At 40.5% G+C, this 15,032-nt stretch overlaps 1 protein-coding gene and 3 non-coding genes across 4 annotated transcripts in view; 1 reads left to right on the top strand and 3 right to left on the bottom strand.

The window, feature by feature from the left end:
- The window catches only part of LOC139213849 (contactin-associated protein-like 4), a 104,067-nt gene that overhangs the window by 55,091 nt on the left and 33,944 nt on the right, over nucleotides 1-15,032 (top strand). The window contains exons 6-12 of the mRNA XM_070844511.1: nucleotides 2,754-2,929; nucleotides 3,055-3,201; nucleotides 5,965-6,232; nucleotides 6,514-6,657; nucleotides 7,931-8,102; nucleotides 13,460-13,566; nucleotides 14,827-14,946. Of these exons, the coding sequence (XP_070700612.1) occupies nucleotides 2,754-2,929; nucleotides 3,055-3,201; nucleotides 5,965-6,232; nucleotides 6,514-6,657; nucleotides 7,931-8,102; nucleotides 13,460-13,566; nucleotides 14,827-14,946 (1,134 nt within the window). The remainder of the gene's footprint in view (nucleotides 1-2,753; nucleotides 2,930-3,054; nucleotides 3,202-5,964; nucleotides 6,233-6,513; nucleotides 6,658-7,930; nucleotides 8,103-13,459; nucleotides 13,567-14,826; nucleotides 14,947-15,032) is intronic.
- trnal-caa (transfer RNA leucine (anticodon CAA)) lies at nucleotides 8,519-8,601 on the bottom strand. The gene has a single exon. It is a non-coding gene; the product is annotated as a tRNA-Leu (tRNA).
- Nucleotides 10,358-10,440, bottom strand: trnal-uaa (transfer RNA leucine (anticodon UAA)). Its single transcript has one exon. It is a non-coding gene; the product is annotated as a tRNA-Leu (tRNA).
- On the bottom strand, nucleotides 10,542-10,620 carry trnal-caa (transfer RNA leucine (anticodon CAA)). The gene has a single exon. It is a non-coding gene; the product is annotated as a tRNA-Leu (tRNA).

Genomic DNA, 15,032 nt, shown 5'->3' with positions numbered 1-15,032 from the left:
GAGATGTAATCAAGCATTGTGTGGTTTATGACTTTTGGCCCATTTTGTTCCACAGCATTATCAGATCTGTGACACAACTGTCAGGCTGTGTATGAAGCATCAAAAATAAGTAGCATTTTAATAATACATGCAACAATGACAGGTAATTAATCAGAGCCGAGGCTCAAACACAGATTCACAGAAAAGTGAGGATGTTTGATGTCTGTATGTGTGTGTGTGTGTGTGTGTGTGTGTGTGTGTGTGTGTGTGTGTGTGTGTGTGTGTGTGTGTGTGTGTGTGTGTGTGTGTGTGTGTGTGTGTGTGTGTGTGTGTGTGTGTGTGTGTGTGTGTGTGTGTGTGTGTGTGTGTGAGTGAGTGTAATAATGTTTGTCACCACAATGACATATCAATCCATGGTACGCAGCATAATACACCATCAAATTTAAGCAGCTGAGAAAGTTTGAAAGTGCACAGAATGCATCTGAACAGTATGGATATGAAATGATTAAAAGTTAGTAGAAGAGTTTTGAGAGCCAAAAATGTCAGCATTTGTTCAGCTAACAATTACTTTGTGCACTGGAAAAATACTAAGTAAATTGACCTTGACACATATTACATACTGTACATTGTATATGTAAAAATATATAAAAGAAATGTATGATACCCAAAAACAGACTATTCAAATCTGAAGCACGTAAATAAACCAGTTACTGAAGAAAGTCAAGTCAAATTTTATCTTTACAGCCCAGAGTCACAGATCACTGTTCGCCTCAGGAGGCTTTATAATCTGTACAGGCACCCTCTGTCCTTAGAGCCTCTATTTGGATAAGAAAACAACTCTCCAGAAAGCTGAACAGATAAGGAATAAAACCCTTGATCCACCATAGGAGCTTGTAACATACATGCAAATGTAAACTAAGTAACTAGCTAACTAGCAAGAGTTGATGATGAAAAGGTCTGCCGCATCTGGCGATGGTTTCACTGCCAAAAAAGAGATAGAACTACAAAGAAAACAGAGGCAGATAGATGAGGAGGAGGATGAAGATGGGTCTGTATATTAATATCAGTAGAGTGATTTCCTATTTGTTTGCCCTCTGATCTCTCATATTGATTCTCTCTCTCTCTCTTTCCAGTCATTCACACCGTAATCAAGTCATCCATCCAATGAAACGCTCCATCATGAGCTCCTCTCCCTCTCTTCTCTTCCTCATACATCATGATAATTGTTCCATTAATTAATGCCATTAAAGACATCAGACTCATTTTTGAGTCTTGCCATCGTTCCTCTCATATTGATCTCATTACTTTATACTCGTCCAGAATTAAATAACTGATCACAACAACTGTGTTGACAGGACAGACGTCCTCTATATCATGAGGTCCGTGTCCTAACTTCGTCTGGATGAAGTTGTTTTTCTCAAGCTGCAGTTGAATATATGATCTCAAGAATTGGGCTGACAAATCAAACATACATTTGTCCATCATCCTCCAAACTGTCTCTCTTTCACTCTTTGAAGTCAGACTTGTGTCTCCCTAAAGAATACAAATACATTTTTAATGGCTGACTGTATTCAGCTCTTTCTACAGTTAACCTCCTCTCAGCAGAAACACAAAGTTTCTCTCCCAGTACTTCGGGGGGAAGAATCCACTTATTTACACGGGCTGGTGCTCATCTATCATTAATGATGTCTCGCTTTGTTTCCTCTGCAGTTTTCCAAGTTGGGCATTATCACAAAATCCTTTCCAACTCCCAATGCACGTATGCAGATATCCTGTAGTCTCTAATGAGATGAGAGAGGTTGACCCCGGTGTGAGCCTCTCTGTGGGATGCTGAGAAAAGTGAGATATTTAGACACAATGTGGAGGCTGGTGCGCTGTAGCTGTCATCAGGCTTGCGTTCTCTCGACACCGGGTCAGACTGTCAGAAAGAAGCAGACTTGCGGGTCAGATAATGAGAAGACAACAAACTAACGGGTCAGATAACAAACAACAAGCTGTCAGGTCGGATGACTAAAGATAGAAAGTGAAAAACAACACGGATCGCATTAACTAAAAGAAAATTACCTGCTGTGATGCTTAATAGAAACAAACCTACAGATTAAATAACCAGAATAACACACTTGAAAAAACACTCACTAGTCCAATAACTTTAAGAAAACCTATGAAGTTTCATTTTATCTTTTCTCATTTGATGCATGTGGTTTTTCTCTTTTCTTCAGTGTGGAGTTCAGACTTTGCAAATTGGACAGTGAAGATATGTTGATTAAAAGAAAGTCTCTGTAATTTCCATTTCTCACGGAGTGATTAGTTTTCATAACGTTCTCTTTGTTTCTGTCTGCTTCATCTTGTCTCGTCTCCCCTTCCTCTTTTTTCACCCCCATCGGCTTGCTTTTCTCCATTCATTGACATCTCCACCTTCTCTTTGCTCCTCTCTTCTTCCTCCCACTCATCTCGTTTTCCATCCTTTTGTTTAACACCTTCCCTCCTTTCCTTGTACCTCCTATCATCTGACTGAGTTTCTCCTCGTCATCATTCACCCTTGTTTTCTTCCTGCCTCTTATCTTCCCGTACCCCTTCGTCTTCACTATTTTCCCTCCCATTTCTTTCCCATTACTCACCTTTGTCCACTACCCTCTGTACAATCTTCCTTCTTAACCTTCTTGTCTTTTTCACCTCCCTCTTCCCCCTCTCCTGCTCCTCATCCTTCATTCCTTCATCTTACCTCTTATCTACCCCACCGTCGTTTTTCTATTCCCTCTCCACCTCCTCATCAGGTAGGACTTCATCCCCTGAACCCCAGCGTCTCGCCTCCCTCGGCAGCCTGTTAGACGATCAACATTGGCACCATTTAGCAGTGGAGCGACGCGGCTCTCACCTCAACCTCACTGTGGACAAACACACAGAGAGAGTTCAAATCCCTGCAGAGTTCAACCACTGGGACATCGAGCAGGTGGGAGGGAAGACACAGAAACACGCCTACATAAGCACACTGTAAATACAAACTCATGAATATGCATTTACACAGCAGATGTATTTCATTGTTGCAACACTGTGTGTGTTTTTGTCCCCATACAGCTGAGTGTAGGGGCAGGCCAGAGCCTTGGCTCTCAGAAACCAGCCGTCTCTAAAAGGTACTTTCACGGCTGCCTGGAAAACCTGCTGTACAACGGCCGAAACCTGATAGAATTAGCCAAACACAACGACCACCAAGTCACTGCAGTGGTAAGTAAATAGTTTACAGTGAACACCCACTAACTTTGTCCTGACAGAATGAAGTGAGCAGGCTGTTATAAATATGTGTACAGTAGTCAAACATTTCAAGATGTAACAGTGTTGTAATCCGGTTGCTACACAGTAACGCAAACTTAATACATCTTGTTAAACGTCCTTGCTACATAAGTTGTACTAAAGTTGCATTAATATTTTTTAAAATCAAATTGCGAAGTGTAACATGAGAAGGCTTACTTGAAGTGACAAACTCTCTGAGAATTATCAGCCATCTCTGCAGCTCTATTGATCTTTTTAGCCTCTTCTGCGCAATGTTTTGGTTTTGTGGTGAATACTGTTTCGGTTCAGTCCCAGTGCTCATAAAGCTAATTTCAAAGAAGGCAAGAAGGCAAAGAAATCTCAGATAAACTAACTGTACACTATCGGCTGAGAACTGTACAGCACATAGACAATGTCATGAAGTAGCTAGTGAGGAGAGAGGAACATGTCTCCCATCAGAAGTAGGTGGAGACCAAAGCAGAGCTACGATAAGAGTGCGTATTGGATTTGGATTTATGCTAATGTTGCTCTGTGTTAGCAACAGATTAGCCCCCACACTAACACGTCAGGGCCGTATGTCTGTTATTCTGCCACCTTAGTGCCCCAAAATCTGTAAGTAAAGCTTTAACTTGACTGAAAGGCTCGTGCAGTCAGCCTTCGTTATTAATGTGTTGAGCTTTATCTTACATTTTAGGCATTCATCCTCAAAAATGTATTATCAAAACATTATTATGGGTGCAGCAGTAGTTGTCACTCAGCCTGAATATACTGTAGTACACATAGTTCACAACCACACCCACTTAAAATGATGTAGTGAAGCCCCGAAGAGTTAGACAGGACAGGCAGCTCTAATTTACACAGCTATAAACACATGACAAACTTCTTTCACTACAAAACATATCAGAGGGTCCATTTTCATTAAGTTTAATATGTCCAAATCACTGTTTTCTCTCAGTCTTTACCTTTTCTTCACAACCAAACACAGGGGGTGTGACAAGTGGGGAGTCCACACAAGTGGTTTTACATAAGTACTTTATTAAAGCAAGTCAAACAAAACCAAAAGACAATGACGCAGGGTGGATGCCAGCTGCAGGAAGGGAGAGAGCAAGTGATCCCACAGACCAGCTTTTATAGTTTGAAGACCAGGTGAGACAAATCAGCTGACGAGTCTCACAATTTATCTATAAGCATTTATCAATTAAAATGTAGGCAATTAGTTCAAAAGGTTTGATAGATGAGAAGTACAAGCCTGTATATCTTTTGTGGCACCACATAGAGTTGTTTTTATTCTTCCACGGCAATGATGACAGATAACATAAATCATTTGGGGAAAGCAAAGAGCTTTGATGTTCAGCCCCTCAAACTCTCTGGGCTCTTCTATATCTGAGAGAGAATACAGCATCAATAGCTGGAGCTGCGCCACCTAAAATAAAATCTGCACGATAAATTTGTCCCCCGCAAAATTCTTTTTGGCTCGATCAAAAGCTGATAAAACATTCTGCTTGGTGTTTTCTGTGACTCGATTATTACAAGACATGCTAACAAGCACCAGGATGACACAAACTTCAAGACTACACTGAAGCTTCTGCACTGTTAGCGAATCGTTCACGTGCATGAATAACTACAGGTCAGTGTGTAGAGCAGATGAGGTTCTGTGTGTCTACATGCAGGTGTGTTCAGACATGTTGACATAGAGCACCAGTGGGAAATCATCTGGATGCTGTTGGTGCTGCTAATGAGCTGCTAGCTGGTTAATGAAGCTGACGCACACTTAACGAGGACAGTGAGTGACGAGAGGACAGAGGATAGTAGACGATGGCTTAGACTCTCAGTTACGCATCCTTGTCTTTTTCATTAGGACCTTGTTGAATGTGTTGAAAATGTTTCTACAGTGACAACAAGTGGACCGAACCCAGAGGAAACCATTTCTAATAAATGGCACCTAATTACAGTGAAGTACCAGAGAGCAGGGGAGCAAAAATTCTTTGTGAAAAATGTTGAGAGATTCACATGCATGGCTGAAGATCTAATAGAGGGTGTTTTACAAGAGTTCTCCAGCTCTCACGGTAATGGAGTCCTTTTTAATATAGCAACCACGTTTGGCCTTTCTTAAAAGCATGATAACAAAATGAAGCAGAGCCCTCAGCGATGTATGTGTGTTTTTTGTGTGTCTTTTGGGGGATTTTATCGCTCACTTTTTTACTTTATATTTTGCAGTGGCACTGCATCCTCCACCATGTACTTCCATATATCACTTTAACAGCTCTACAAAGGGCTTTTAGATGTCATCTGTGTTTCCGGAGCATTATAAAGATGGCAGACTGATATTCCCAGCAGAGAGCTGGGACTGTAATATATTACTGCTGCAGCCTTAGCAGTGGACCTGGTGTCATTACCACTATTCAAAACAATGGGCCACAACAGAAATGTCTATATAGCACTGTTCACATACACACCCATCCCCTCCACACATCTACACTGGGTGACATTGGTATATGCAGTTTGCATTCACGGCTTTTATTCTCAAGGAGACTTGCTGATGAGATCATTGTGACATGAGGTCACATCGGCACGCCCTCTGCAACTTATTAATATTCATGTTTTATGTGGTTTTATCTCTCTAGTAATCATTTTTTCTGTTCCACCTCTTCTCTCTCTCTCTCTCTCTCTCTCTCTCTCTCTCTCTCTCTCTCCCCAATCGGCATGTTTCTCTCTCAGGGCAATGTGACCTTTTCTTGTGCTGAGCCAGTTTCCGTCTCTGTGACGTTCCCCGGCCCGCAGAGCTTCCTCCAGTTGCCGGGGACCATGGCGTCCTCCTCAGATGGTGTTTCCGTAGGGTTCCAGTTCAGGACCTGGAACAAGGCGGGGCTTCTGCTCACCTTTGAGATGTCTCAGGAAGGGGGCGTGGTCTGGCTGTACCTGAGTGAGGCCAGACTCCGGCTACAGGTTCAAAAAGCTGGCAGAGTGCTGCTGGAGCTGAGTGCAGGTCAGTCGAACAGCCTAAAAAAATGTCTTTCTAAGCTTTTATCTCTTGTTAGCTATGCCTAGAAGGCATGTCTTAACCTTTATAACTAAACTGTAACTCCTAATCTTTAAGCTTAATGTAACTCTTAACTCCCTCGCTTGTCACCCCACTCCTGAATCCATTTAGGATGGATGAGGTTGAAAATCTTTCATTTTACTCTTTTTTTGTAAACTTTGCAATACTGTCTTAAAAATGCTACATACATGAAAATACCATATTTGATCTATTTCTGATTATTCTAGGTTCTGCTCTGAATGACGGTCAGTGGCATTCAGTGGAGCTGATCTCCAGACGCGGCCGTCTGACCATCGCTGTAGATAGAGAAGATGGAGGCGTCGCTCATGCCAGCACCTCCATCACTGTAGGAAGTCAACTCTTCTTTGGTGGTAAGACTGAAACATATGGTATTAAACTGTAGAAGGTGCTTGTCACTGGGCACTTCCAGTACAGCAAACAAAAAAGCAAGCATGCACATCTTTAAGTTCATTATACTGGACATGCCTCAGTAATATTTTGAATTAATAGTCACTGGATATTAGTAACAGTAAAGTATAAGTCATTATGCAACAGTGGTTTTGCTACACACAATTAATATTATCATATAATAGTTCACCTACATTTTGCTGTAGCTTTGTAGAAGTCAAGCTGTGTTTCAATTTTGAATTTCATTGTTCTGGATTTTATGCACTTTTACCCTAAATGATTAATTTAATTTTTCTTATTTATGAATTACTTGAATTCTTTCTTTGTATGGATGGATTCAATCCCCCTTTCTTTTGATCCTGATATCTGTCAAGGCCCAGTAATTCAAATCAACCTGAATATTTTATGATACCTTTTCAAAGGTAAATGTGGTTAAAATTGTCTTTTCATGTACAAAGAAGCTTTTTACTACACCTTTGAACATAAAAGCTATAGTTGGAGCAAAGATTGACGAGCATCTAGACTGACTTCCAAATCTGTCTGTTTCCCAAAGTTTTCATATTTGCCCTGAACGGTGTTTTAATATTTGAACGTTGTTGACATTCTTATATATTGTACAGTACAGTAGATGTCGTCAATACCCCCCCCCCACCCCACCCCACCCCCCCTGCAGCTGTGTGTGCACTGAGCCAAATTTAGCTCATGGCTGCTTTATAATGAAAGTTATAAGTCTGCTTTATCCTTCTCTCGTTCTTTCTTCCTCTCATCTCTGTCTGTCGTTCTGCCCTCCTGCCCTCTCTCTCTCCTCTTTCTCTTCCTGTTTTCTTTCCTCTCACCCTTTTCTCTCGTCTTATTCTCAATTTCTCCTTCTGTTTCCCTCTCACTGGCTTCCTCAATGCTTCTTTTTTCTTAAATTTGATCTATTTTGTCCTCTCATAGCTCAGCAATATTGCAGTCCCGGCATGTCCTGTAACTGCCTTAGGCTTTTTATCATTCTGCACATACACTATCCACTTTTACACATAAAATGGACTCAGTAAGAAATACCCATAAATCACAAATCACAGGTCAGCTTTCTGTGTGGTGAAACACATTTACCACAGTTTCATTTAATATTAGTCTTTGCTAAATCACGATAGGTTTTAACTGTGATAGCACATTGTACACTCTGCTGTCATGTCACTTTCATTTCATTTTTCTATTGGCTGTAACTGCTGTCTTTACTTTCCTGTCCAGGTTGTCCTGCTGAAGAAGACAGTAAGGAATGTAAAAATCCCTTCAACATCTTTCAGGGCTGCGTGCGTCTCCTCAGCGTGGAGAACCAGCCCGTGGACCTGATTATGGTGCAGCAGAGACGGCTAGGAAATTACAGCCAGCTGCTGATCGACATGTGTGGCATCATTGACAGGTCAGAACCACCAAACATCACTCACTGGTCCAAGATTTTTTTTCTGCAGCTGGAAACGTAAGAGTCTGTGCTTAAAATCGACTTGAACATACATGTACTTTCACTGCTCTTGTCATGTTGGCACAACAGACTAGAACCAACTTCAATGTTCAATGCTGTTGAAACTTACACTGCCTTTGAATAATTGGTTGCACAAACATCAGGGTAAAGGTCATAAGTCAATCAAGCTTCCAGGAGTGGGGTTCGAACCCACGTGGGCATTTGCCCATTGGACCTTGGCCTTAACCTCAACCTCAACCTCTCGGTCATCCTGGTACTTTTGTGCATCAGATAGCACACCTCATCAATCCATTGTGCTGAAAGGGTTTTGGAAAACAATATGTGTGGTGCATTTATACCTGAGAGAAAAGATAAAATACCAGGAATGGGATTTGAACCCATGAGGACTTGTGTCCATTGCATCTTGAGTGCAACGCCTTAACCGCTCGGCCATCCTGGTGATGCATTAGGGTTTGGTGACATCCAATACACTGAACTGATCAATATGTTTGGCTTCCAAAGCACTCTTGGAAACATTAATCACACAGTAACTTATCATTACCTGGTACTCATGTCAACTAATGCCCCAAAAAGGCATTGTATGCCTTAGTGCCTTTAAAAGCAAGCCATCCAATAGTGGTTACTTCATTTTGGACCAAAATGGTCCTACTGACTCTCATTTCCACGTCGAGAGCCTTAATGTGTCCATGGCTATAAACAGACGAGGGTATTAGAAAATGAAATATCACAATTTCCACCCCCACAGATTAATTGTTACAAGTCACTATTTCCCTTTTCATCTCTAAAGGTAAAGGTAATTTAAAGTTACCTCGGATCAAGAGAGTAAGTCATGTGGAGTAGAACCAATTATCTACTGTCCCAGTGTCACACTAAAAACACAGTGCAATTAAAGTAGCAATTATAACACCTATTAACTCTCCTCTAGGCAACAACCAGCAGACACACACTCATATACATACCTTTATATAAATACCTTGTATTAATACAACTACACACCAGACAAAACCTCAGAGAAGGAGAATCTGCTCCAGTGGGTTTAATTAAATATCTCTCTGTTTCTACATTTATTATATTATTATTCAGCAAAATTCAGTTCCTGCACAGATCTGACTGCTCACTGGAACAGAACAGTAGAAAAATAATGGCTCTCACTGTATTTTTCCTCACTGTAATTAAATTTGGGCTCCATGGGAGTTACAGACACAGCTTCCATACACTTCTCTTTCCTCTCAGGGTATTATGTCTGTGTTAGTGTGTCCGTGTGCAGACTAAATGGCAGTGAAACCCCATGCAATGAGTACAATGTAGACGCAGCCATGCATTTAATAGACTTGACCCATCAGTCTTGTAGCGGGCGGGGCTGGAAATGAATCAACTCTCAGATCTAATTTACTTGTTACTAATTTACTCTTCTAACCCGTGGTCACATGGGAAGCAACAAGATCAGAAAGTCAACAGAAGTCCATCCACTTCCTCATTCAAAGCTCTCTAGTTCTGTTCAGCCAACTAAATGAATATAACAATGTGAAAGAAATCACCGGCTATAGCTATATATAGTATATAGAATACATGAAATATGTCCCCAATCAAAAATAGCTGCAGAGCAACACATCGATTTAATCAAATGCTCTAACTTCACCCACAGTGAATCAGGTAAGTTAGCAACTTGATCAACCAAGCACTTTTGTGTTCTAAGCTTCAGCTTGACAAGTTGCTGTATTACTCCTGTAAGGACTTTACTGTTTTTAACAAAGTTAGATGACAAGTTAGACTAATCAGTGAAATTGTTGATACCAGGATTATTAATTCTATGTGGGGATTTGCCCATTTGATTCCAAGTCCACTGCCTCAATTGCTGTGTGTTTTTCTGGTTTTTGTTGCAGTATTACATTATAAGTCATTGTAAGTCATCAATCAATTTGAGTTGGGGAAATATATTTCTTACATAAGAGACCAGAAGTTGGATTTGAAACCACAGAGAGTTATACTTTACTAAGCAGATGTTTGTAAATGCAAATTTGCAGGTCAGTTTTCACCTTTGTCCTTTCACCGTAGCCAACAGAAACACTGGTGCACTTTGTTTGGAACAGAGATGTTAGAAAGTTTTATCAGCATATTGTCACACTTCTAACTGCAGTGCCAATTACACTTAGTTATTATTGTGCCTAACACATTAGTTGTGTCCATTAACACAGTACCAGGAGTGGGGTTCGAACCCACGAGGGCTTTTGCCCATTGGATCTTAAGTCCAACGCCTTAACCTCTCGGCCATCCTGGTACTTTTGTGCATCAGATAGCACACCTTATCAATCCCTTGTGTTGAAAGGGTTTTGGAAAACAATATGTGTGGTGCATTTATATCTGAGAGAAAAGATAGAATACCAGGAATGGGATTTGAACCCACCCTTGTGTCCATTGCATCTTGAGTGCAACGCCTTAACCGCTCGGCCATCCTGGTGACACATTAGGACTTGGTGACATCCAATACACTGAAGTAATCAATATGTTTGGGACTCGTCAGTCACACAGTAACTTATCATTACCTGGTACTCATGTCAACTAATGCCCCAAAATGTCATTGTATGCCTTAGTGCTACTGTGTATTTTTTATTCTTGCTGTTTCTTGCCGTATCAACCCTTTAAAGACTCAGGCGCTCACATCAAAGTAAACTTAAATCCACAACCTTAGTATGTACAAACGCGTAAGCTGATCTTCAGTGCTTGTGTTTATGTGCTTATCGACTCTGTTAAGTCTGTTTTAATTTCACTGCTCTTGTCAACACAGGAGACTTCTCATTCAGGCAAAACAGGTAGACTGAACCAACTGCGCACATGAAAAAGATCAGCTGTCACTGCTGCCAGACTGAGTTAGATTACTGTACATCAACCGTCTTTACTGCCCTGAAACCTGCCAAACACACACACACACAAACACACACACATACACGCACACTCGCAAACAGTAAATATCTAAAATAAAAGAGCCAAGCAGTGTGGTAATGTGAATTTCAAGTGAAAGCTAAGTGCTTTATCTGCAAGGCTCCAGCTTACTCCTAGATTAAAGCAGTATAGAGATAAATGGAGGTAAAAAATCACACTGTAGCAGGCTGACAGGCTGCTGAGTCAGACCTTTTATCTAAATAAAAGGGAGGCTGCGGATTCTGTACAGTAATCTGTTTTCTCTTCAACGTTCCTGCTTGGCTTAGGGCAAACACGCATTCAAACGCTGTCACATACAGTACATTTACATACGCAAACACTTGTAAATGTGTGTCACGGTGTAACATGCATTCATGAATAAGAAGACAGATAAAAACCCAACATACATATAACACCAGTGATGTAAAATTGCGCGTGTGTGTCTGTGTTTGTGTTAAACCTCCTGGAGGTGCCAGCCGGTCTTGAAACAGATGGAAAGCAACCAATGTGGATAAAAACACTGTTACTCATCACCTCCTGTAGTTCCCTCTCTGTCTGTCTGGGCTTCAGTTGAATGAGGTCACGCAATGTCTTTACGTGTCTTACCAGAGACATCAGAGGCTGTTTTAGGTTTCAGTCACCACGCCTATACTGTGGGGATTGGTTTTTTACTCCAATATTTTTATCAGAACTACTTTCTACCAAATAAATACTCTCTAATTGATAGACTGACACTGTTTTCTTTTGTGGATTATCCAGAACTAACAGACTAACGAACCAATAAAACACAGAAAATCTGTATCATTAAAAGTCCTATGACAGATATAATTCAGTGTACAATGCAGTCACATACACTCAGCTGCCAGTTTGCTACACCAATAACTAAAAGCAATACACTGCAATGTCGTCTTTCTGGAAACTGGTTTAGATTTCAATGATTCAGCTTTCAATTGTATTGTTATTTATATCCTTGTTTGCTTTCTGTTGTTGAATTGTATTGTGTTATACTAAGAAATGTTAGTAACATTAAGTCCTTATGGATGAAATGCATATACTGAACTCCTTTGGGAGTATATGGCCAGTATATGTGGTAAATCCAGTGTAATTTAGATCATCTATATGCAGAGAAAGAAAAACACAAACTACAGTCCAACTCTTCTTTGTCTGTTTTTCTAATGTCACAATCTGATTTTCAGTGTCACTTTCACAATCGCTTGCGCTGCCACCCTCCTTCAGTTACCTCCCACACAGGACTGATGTCATGGTGGTTACAGCAGTATGATATTTATCTATAAATAACACACAGAGCTTCAGTGAAGTCTCCTGGGAGCTGAATTCATTTAAAGAGCATCTTCAAACGGCCTGGCAGCACTTTAGAGGAGCAGCTCAGCTCAGTCAGAGAAGTTCTGCTGCTGAGAGGAAGTCAAAGGATATTTTCTGTTCAGCGGAAAACTTTTCCTTTTTATATAAATGACAGAAAAATCTAAAGATATTAAAATAAATAATCTTTAGAGTTTCAGCCAAAAGGTGAAATGGGAAGCTGTATTTCATATGAGGGCAATTTAGTTTAATTGATTAATTTTTTCTCTATGAAAGGTAGTGGGAGTTTGAAAGCACGGTTTCCTCAATCATCTGCATTATTACAAAGGTGAAGCTGGATGGGCTGATGATGGTACGAAAGAGATGATAATTAACTTCAAAGTCAGAGGACCTTCGGTACTTTTAAATGCCCACTAATGCTTTCATTATAGCCACAGTAAAGCAAACGTTATGCGACATGTGTCGCCAATTTAGCATTAGACTCCTGTAACACTGTAGAACTCTTGATGGATTAAAAAAAGGATCAAAATTAATGCAGCAGAATCAGAGATATCGTCTATTTTATTCCATGCATTCTTCTTCCTTGTCAAATTCCGGCACATTAATCTACTCATTAATCTTTTAAATTGTGTGGTGCAGTCTGGTGTCTGTCAGTGTTTTAGTTGCATAGACTGTTTTACTACAACTAATAGAGCAAACATTGAAATGCTCTGATCATTAATCAATTGATGAAACATCAACGTTGCTGTTATTTTGCAATATATTCCTTATACCTATTAGCCACTACCTTTGTGGTATTCTAATATCCAGATGATACTATGAACCATGCAAATACTTTAATCAAACTTCTTACTGCAAGGATACCCTCAGTGATGTTGTTATACCACCTTCAAATAAAAAAAATTACTGTGGAATACTCAACACAAATCACTGTTGGAGGGAGGAAATTTTGCAATTTTGACAAAATCAAGGAGCATATCTCTAATTGAGGTATTCAGGAACCACATGTATAAATGCAGTAAGTGTCGTAAATGAACTTATCTCTCTCTTTCTCTCAGGTGTTCTCCCAGTCGGTGTGAACATGGCGGCAGCTGCAGTCAGTCGTGGACCGTCTTCCACTGTAACTGCTCTGACAGCGGCTACAGCGGAGCGACCTGCCACAGCCGTAAGTCACCTGTCAGTCAAACGTCAGCATATGATGAAGAAAGACACAGACAGATAGACAGGCAGAGAGGTGAGATTGGACAGATGAAATACAAACAGAATAATGAAGACTTTTTTTCTGCCTCATAATTTACACTCTAAAGAGGCAGAGCAAACAGAGAAATATTTCATTAGATGGAACATCTTTTGGTGCAAGCCCATTAAAAAATATCAACACATTATTGCCATTAAACAAATGTAATAAAATTCCAATTTATTTTGCACATTTTAAATGGCAATTCAATTGCTATATACATAATCCAATGAAAACATTAAAGAGGAATCACAGAAAGCATTCAAATGGTCAACACAGACAGACCAACTTACTGATTCAAAAATTTCATGTGCACTCACTTTCATTTCATCACCATCGTGTGACCTCCTGTGCGTCTTGCGTTATTGGATTTTATTTTAGCGATGTTGCTATGTGCCCAGATCCCAGCAGTTACTTTGGTGGCTGCTATATTAACATAACATATAGAAATGATGGCCAAAACTACAAAAAATAAAAGCCAAATTTGAAAGTGGAATCAGCCTTCAAAGAGGCCACCCCCCGTGAGCTAAATTTGATATCTGCACATTCTTGCTTCCCAAAGGAGGAGGTTACAGTAGTTATTATAAGACCTGTTTGTGTGTGAGAGATATGATGGAGGTTGATCAGACTGTAGCTGTGACTAAACTGCCAAATACCATATAAATAAATTAAATTGCTTCATTGAGGTGAACTAATAGGTGAGATTTATGTGAAAACCTTTTTCTAACCTCACTGAGGGAATGTGGTGAATAAAAAAACCTTTGGCTGTGGAGAAGAGGAGAGATAAACCAGTGAGGAGAGTGTGGGAACCTTTAGATATGGATTTGACTGAAAGGGCTTGATCCTTTCACCACTGTGGATCCACTGACGGAGACAGAGAGGAAGATACAGGGCTTATAAAGGTCTAAAGTTTTATTTATTGAGTCTTTGTCCTCCCATCAGTCTTTACTGTCCCCTCCAGTTAGATTAATCTTTACTTTATGGGACGCTGGTGCAGAAATAAAACTTAACATGATTTTCTTCACTCAGTGATTCAGTGGTGATACCGACGTATGAAGCAGCACCCATAATCCCCCACAGTGTGTAATCTCATCCCCTCACAGCTCCTTTGTGCGTCTGCCAGCTGATGTGTTGATGTTGATGTTGATGTGATTCACGCTGCAGCTGATCTCATTATTTTCCTCCCAGCTGTGTACGAACAATCCTGCGAGGCGTACAAACACAACGGCAACACGTCGGGACATTTTTATATCGACGTGGACGGCAGCGGACCAATCAAACCGCAGCTGGTCTACTGCAACATGACAGGTGACACACACACACACACACACACACACTTTCACTCCCCTTCCTCCTGTCACGCTCTGATCCACTTTATCTTCCATCCTCCCTCT

The sequence above is a fragment of the Pempheris klunzingeri genome, chromosome 15, assembly GCF_042242105.1.
Source record: "Pempheris klunzingeri isolate RE-2024b chromosome 15, fPemKlu1.hap1, whole genome shotgun sequence".
Lineage (NCBI taxonomy): Eukaryota > Metazoa > Chordata > Actinopteri > Acropomatiformes > Pempheridae > Pempheris > Pempheris klunzingeri.
This window is presented reverse-complemented; position numbering and strand designations above follow the sequence as displayed.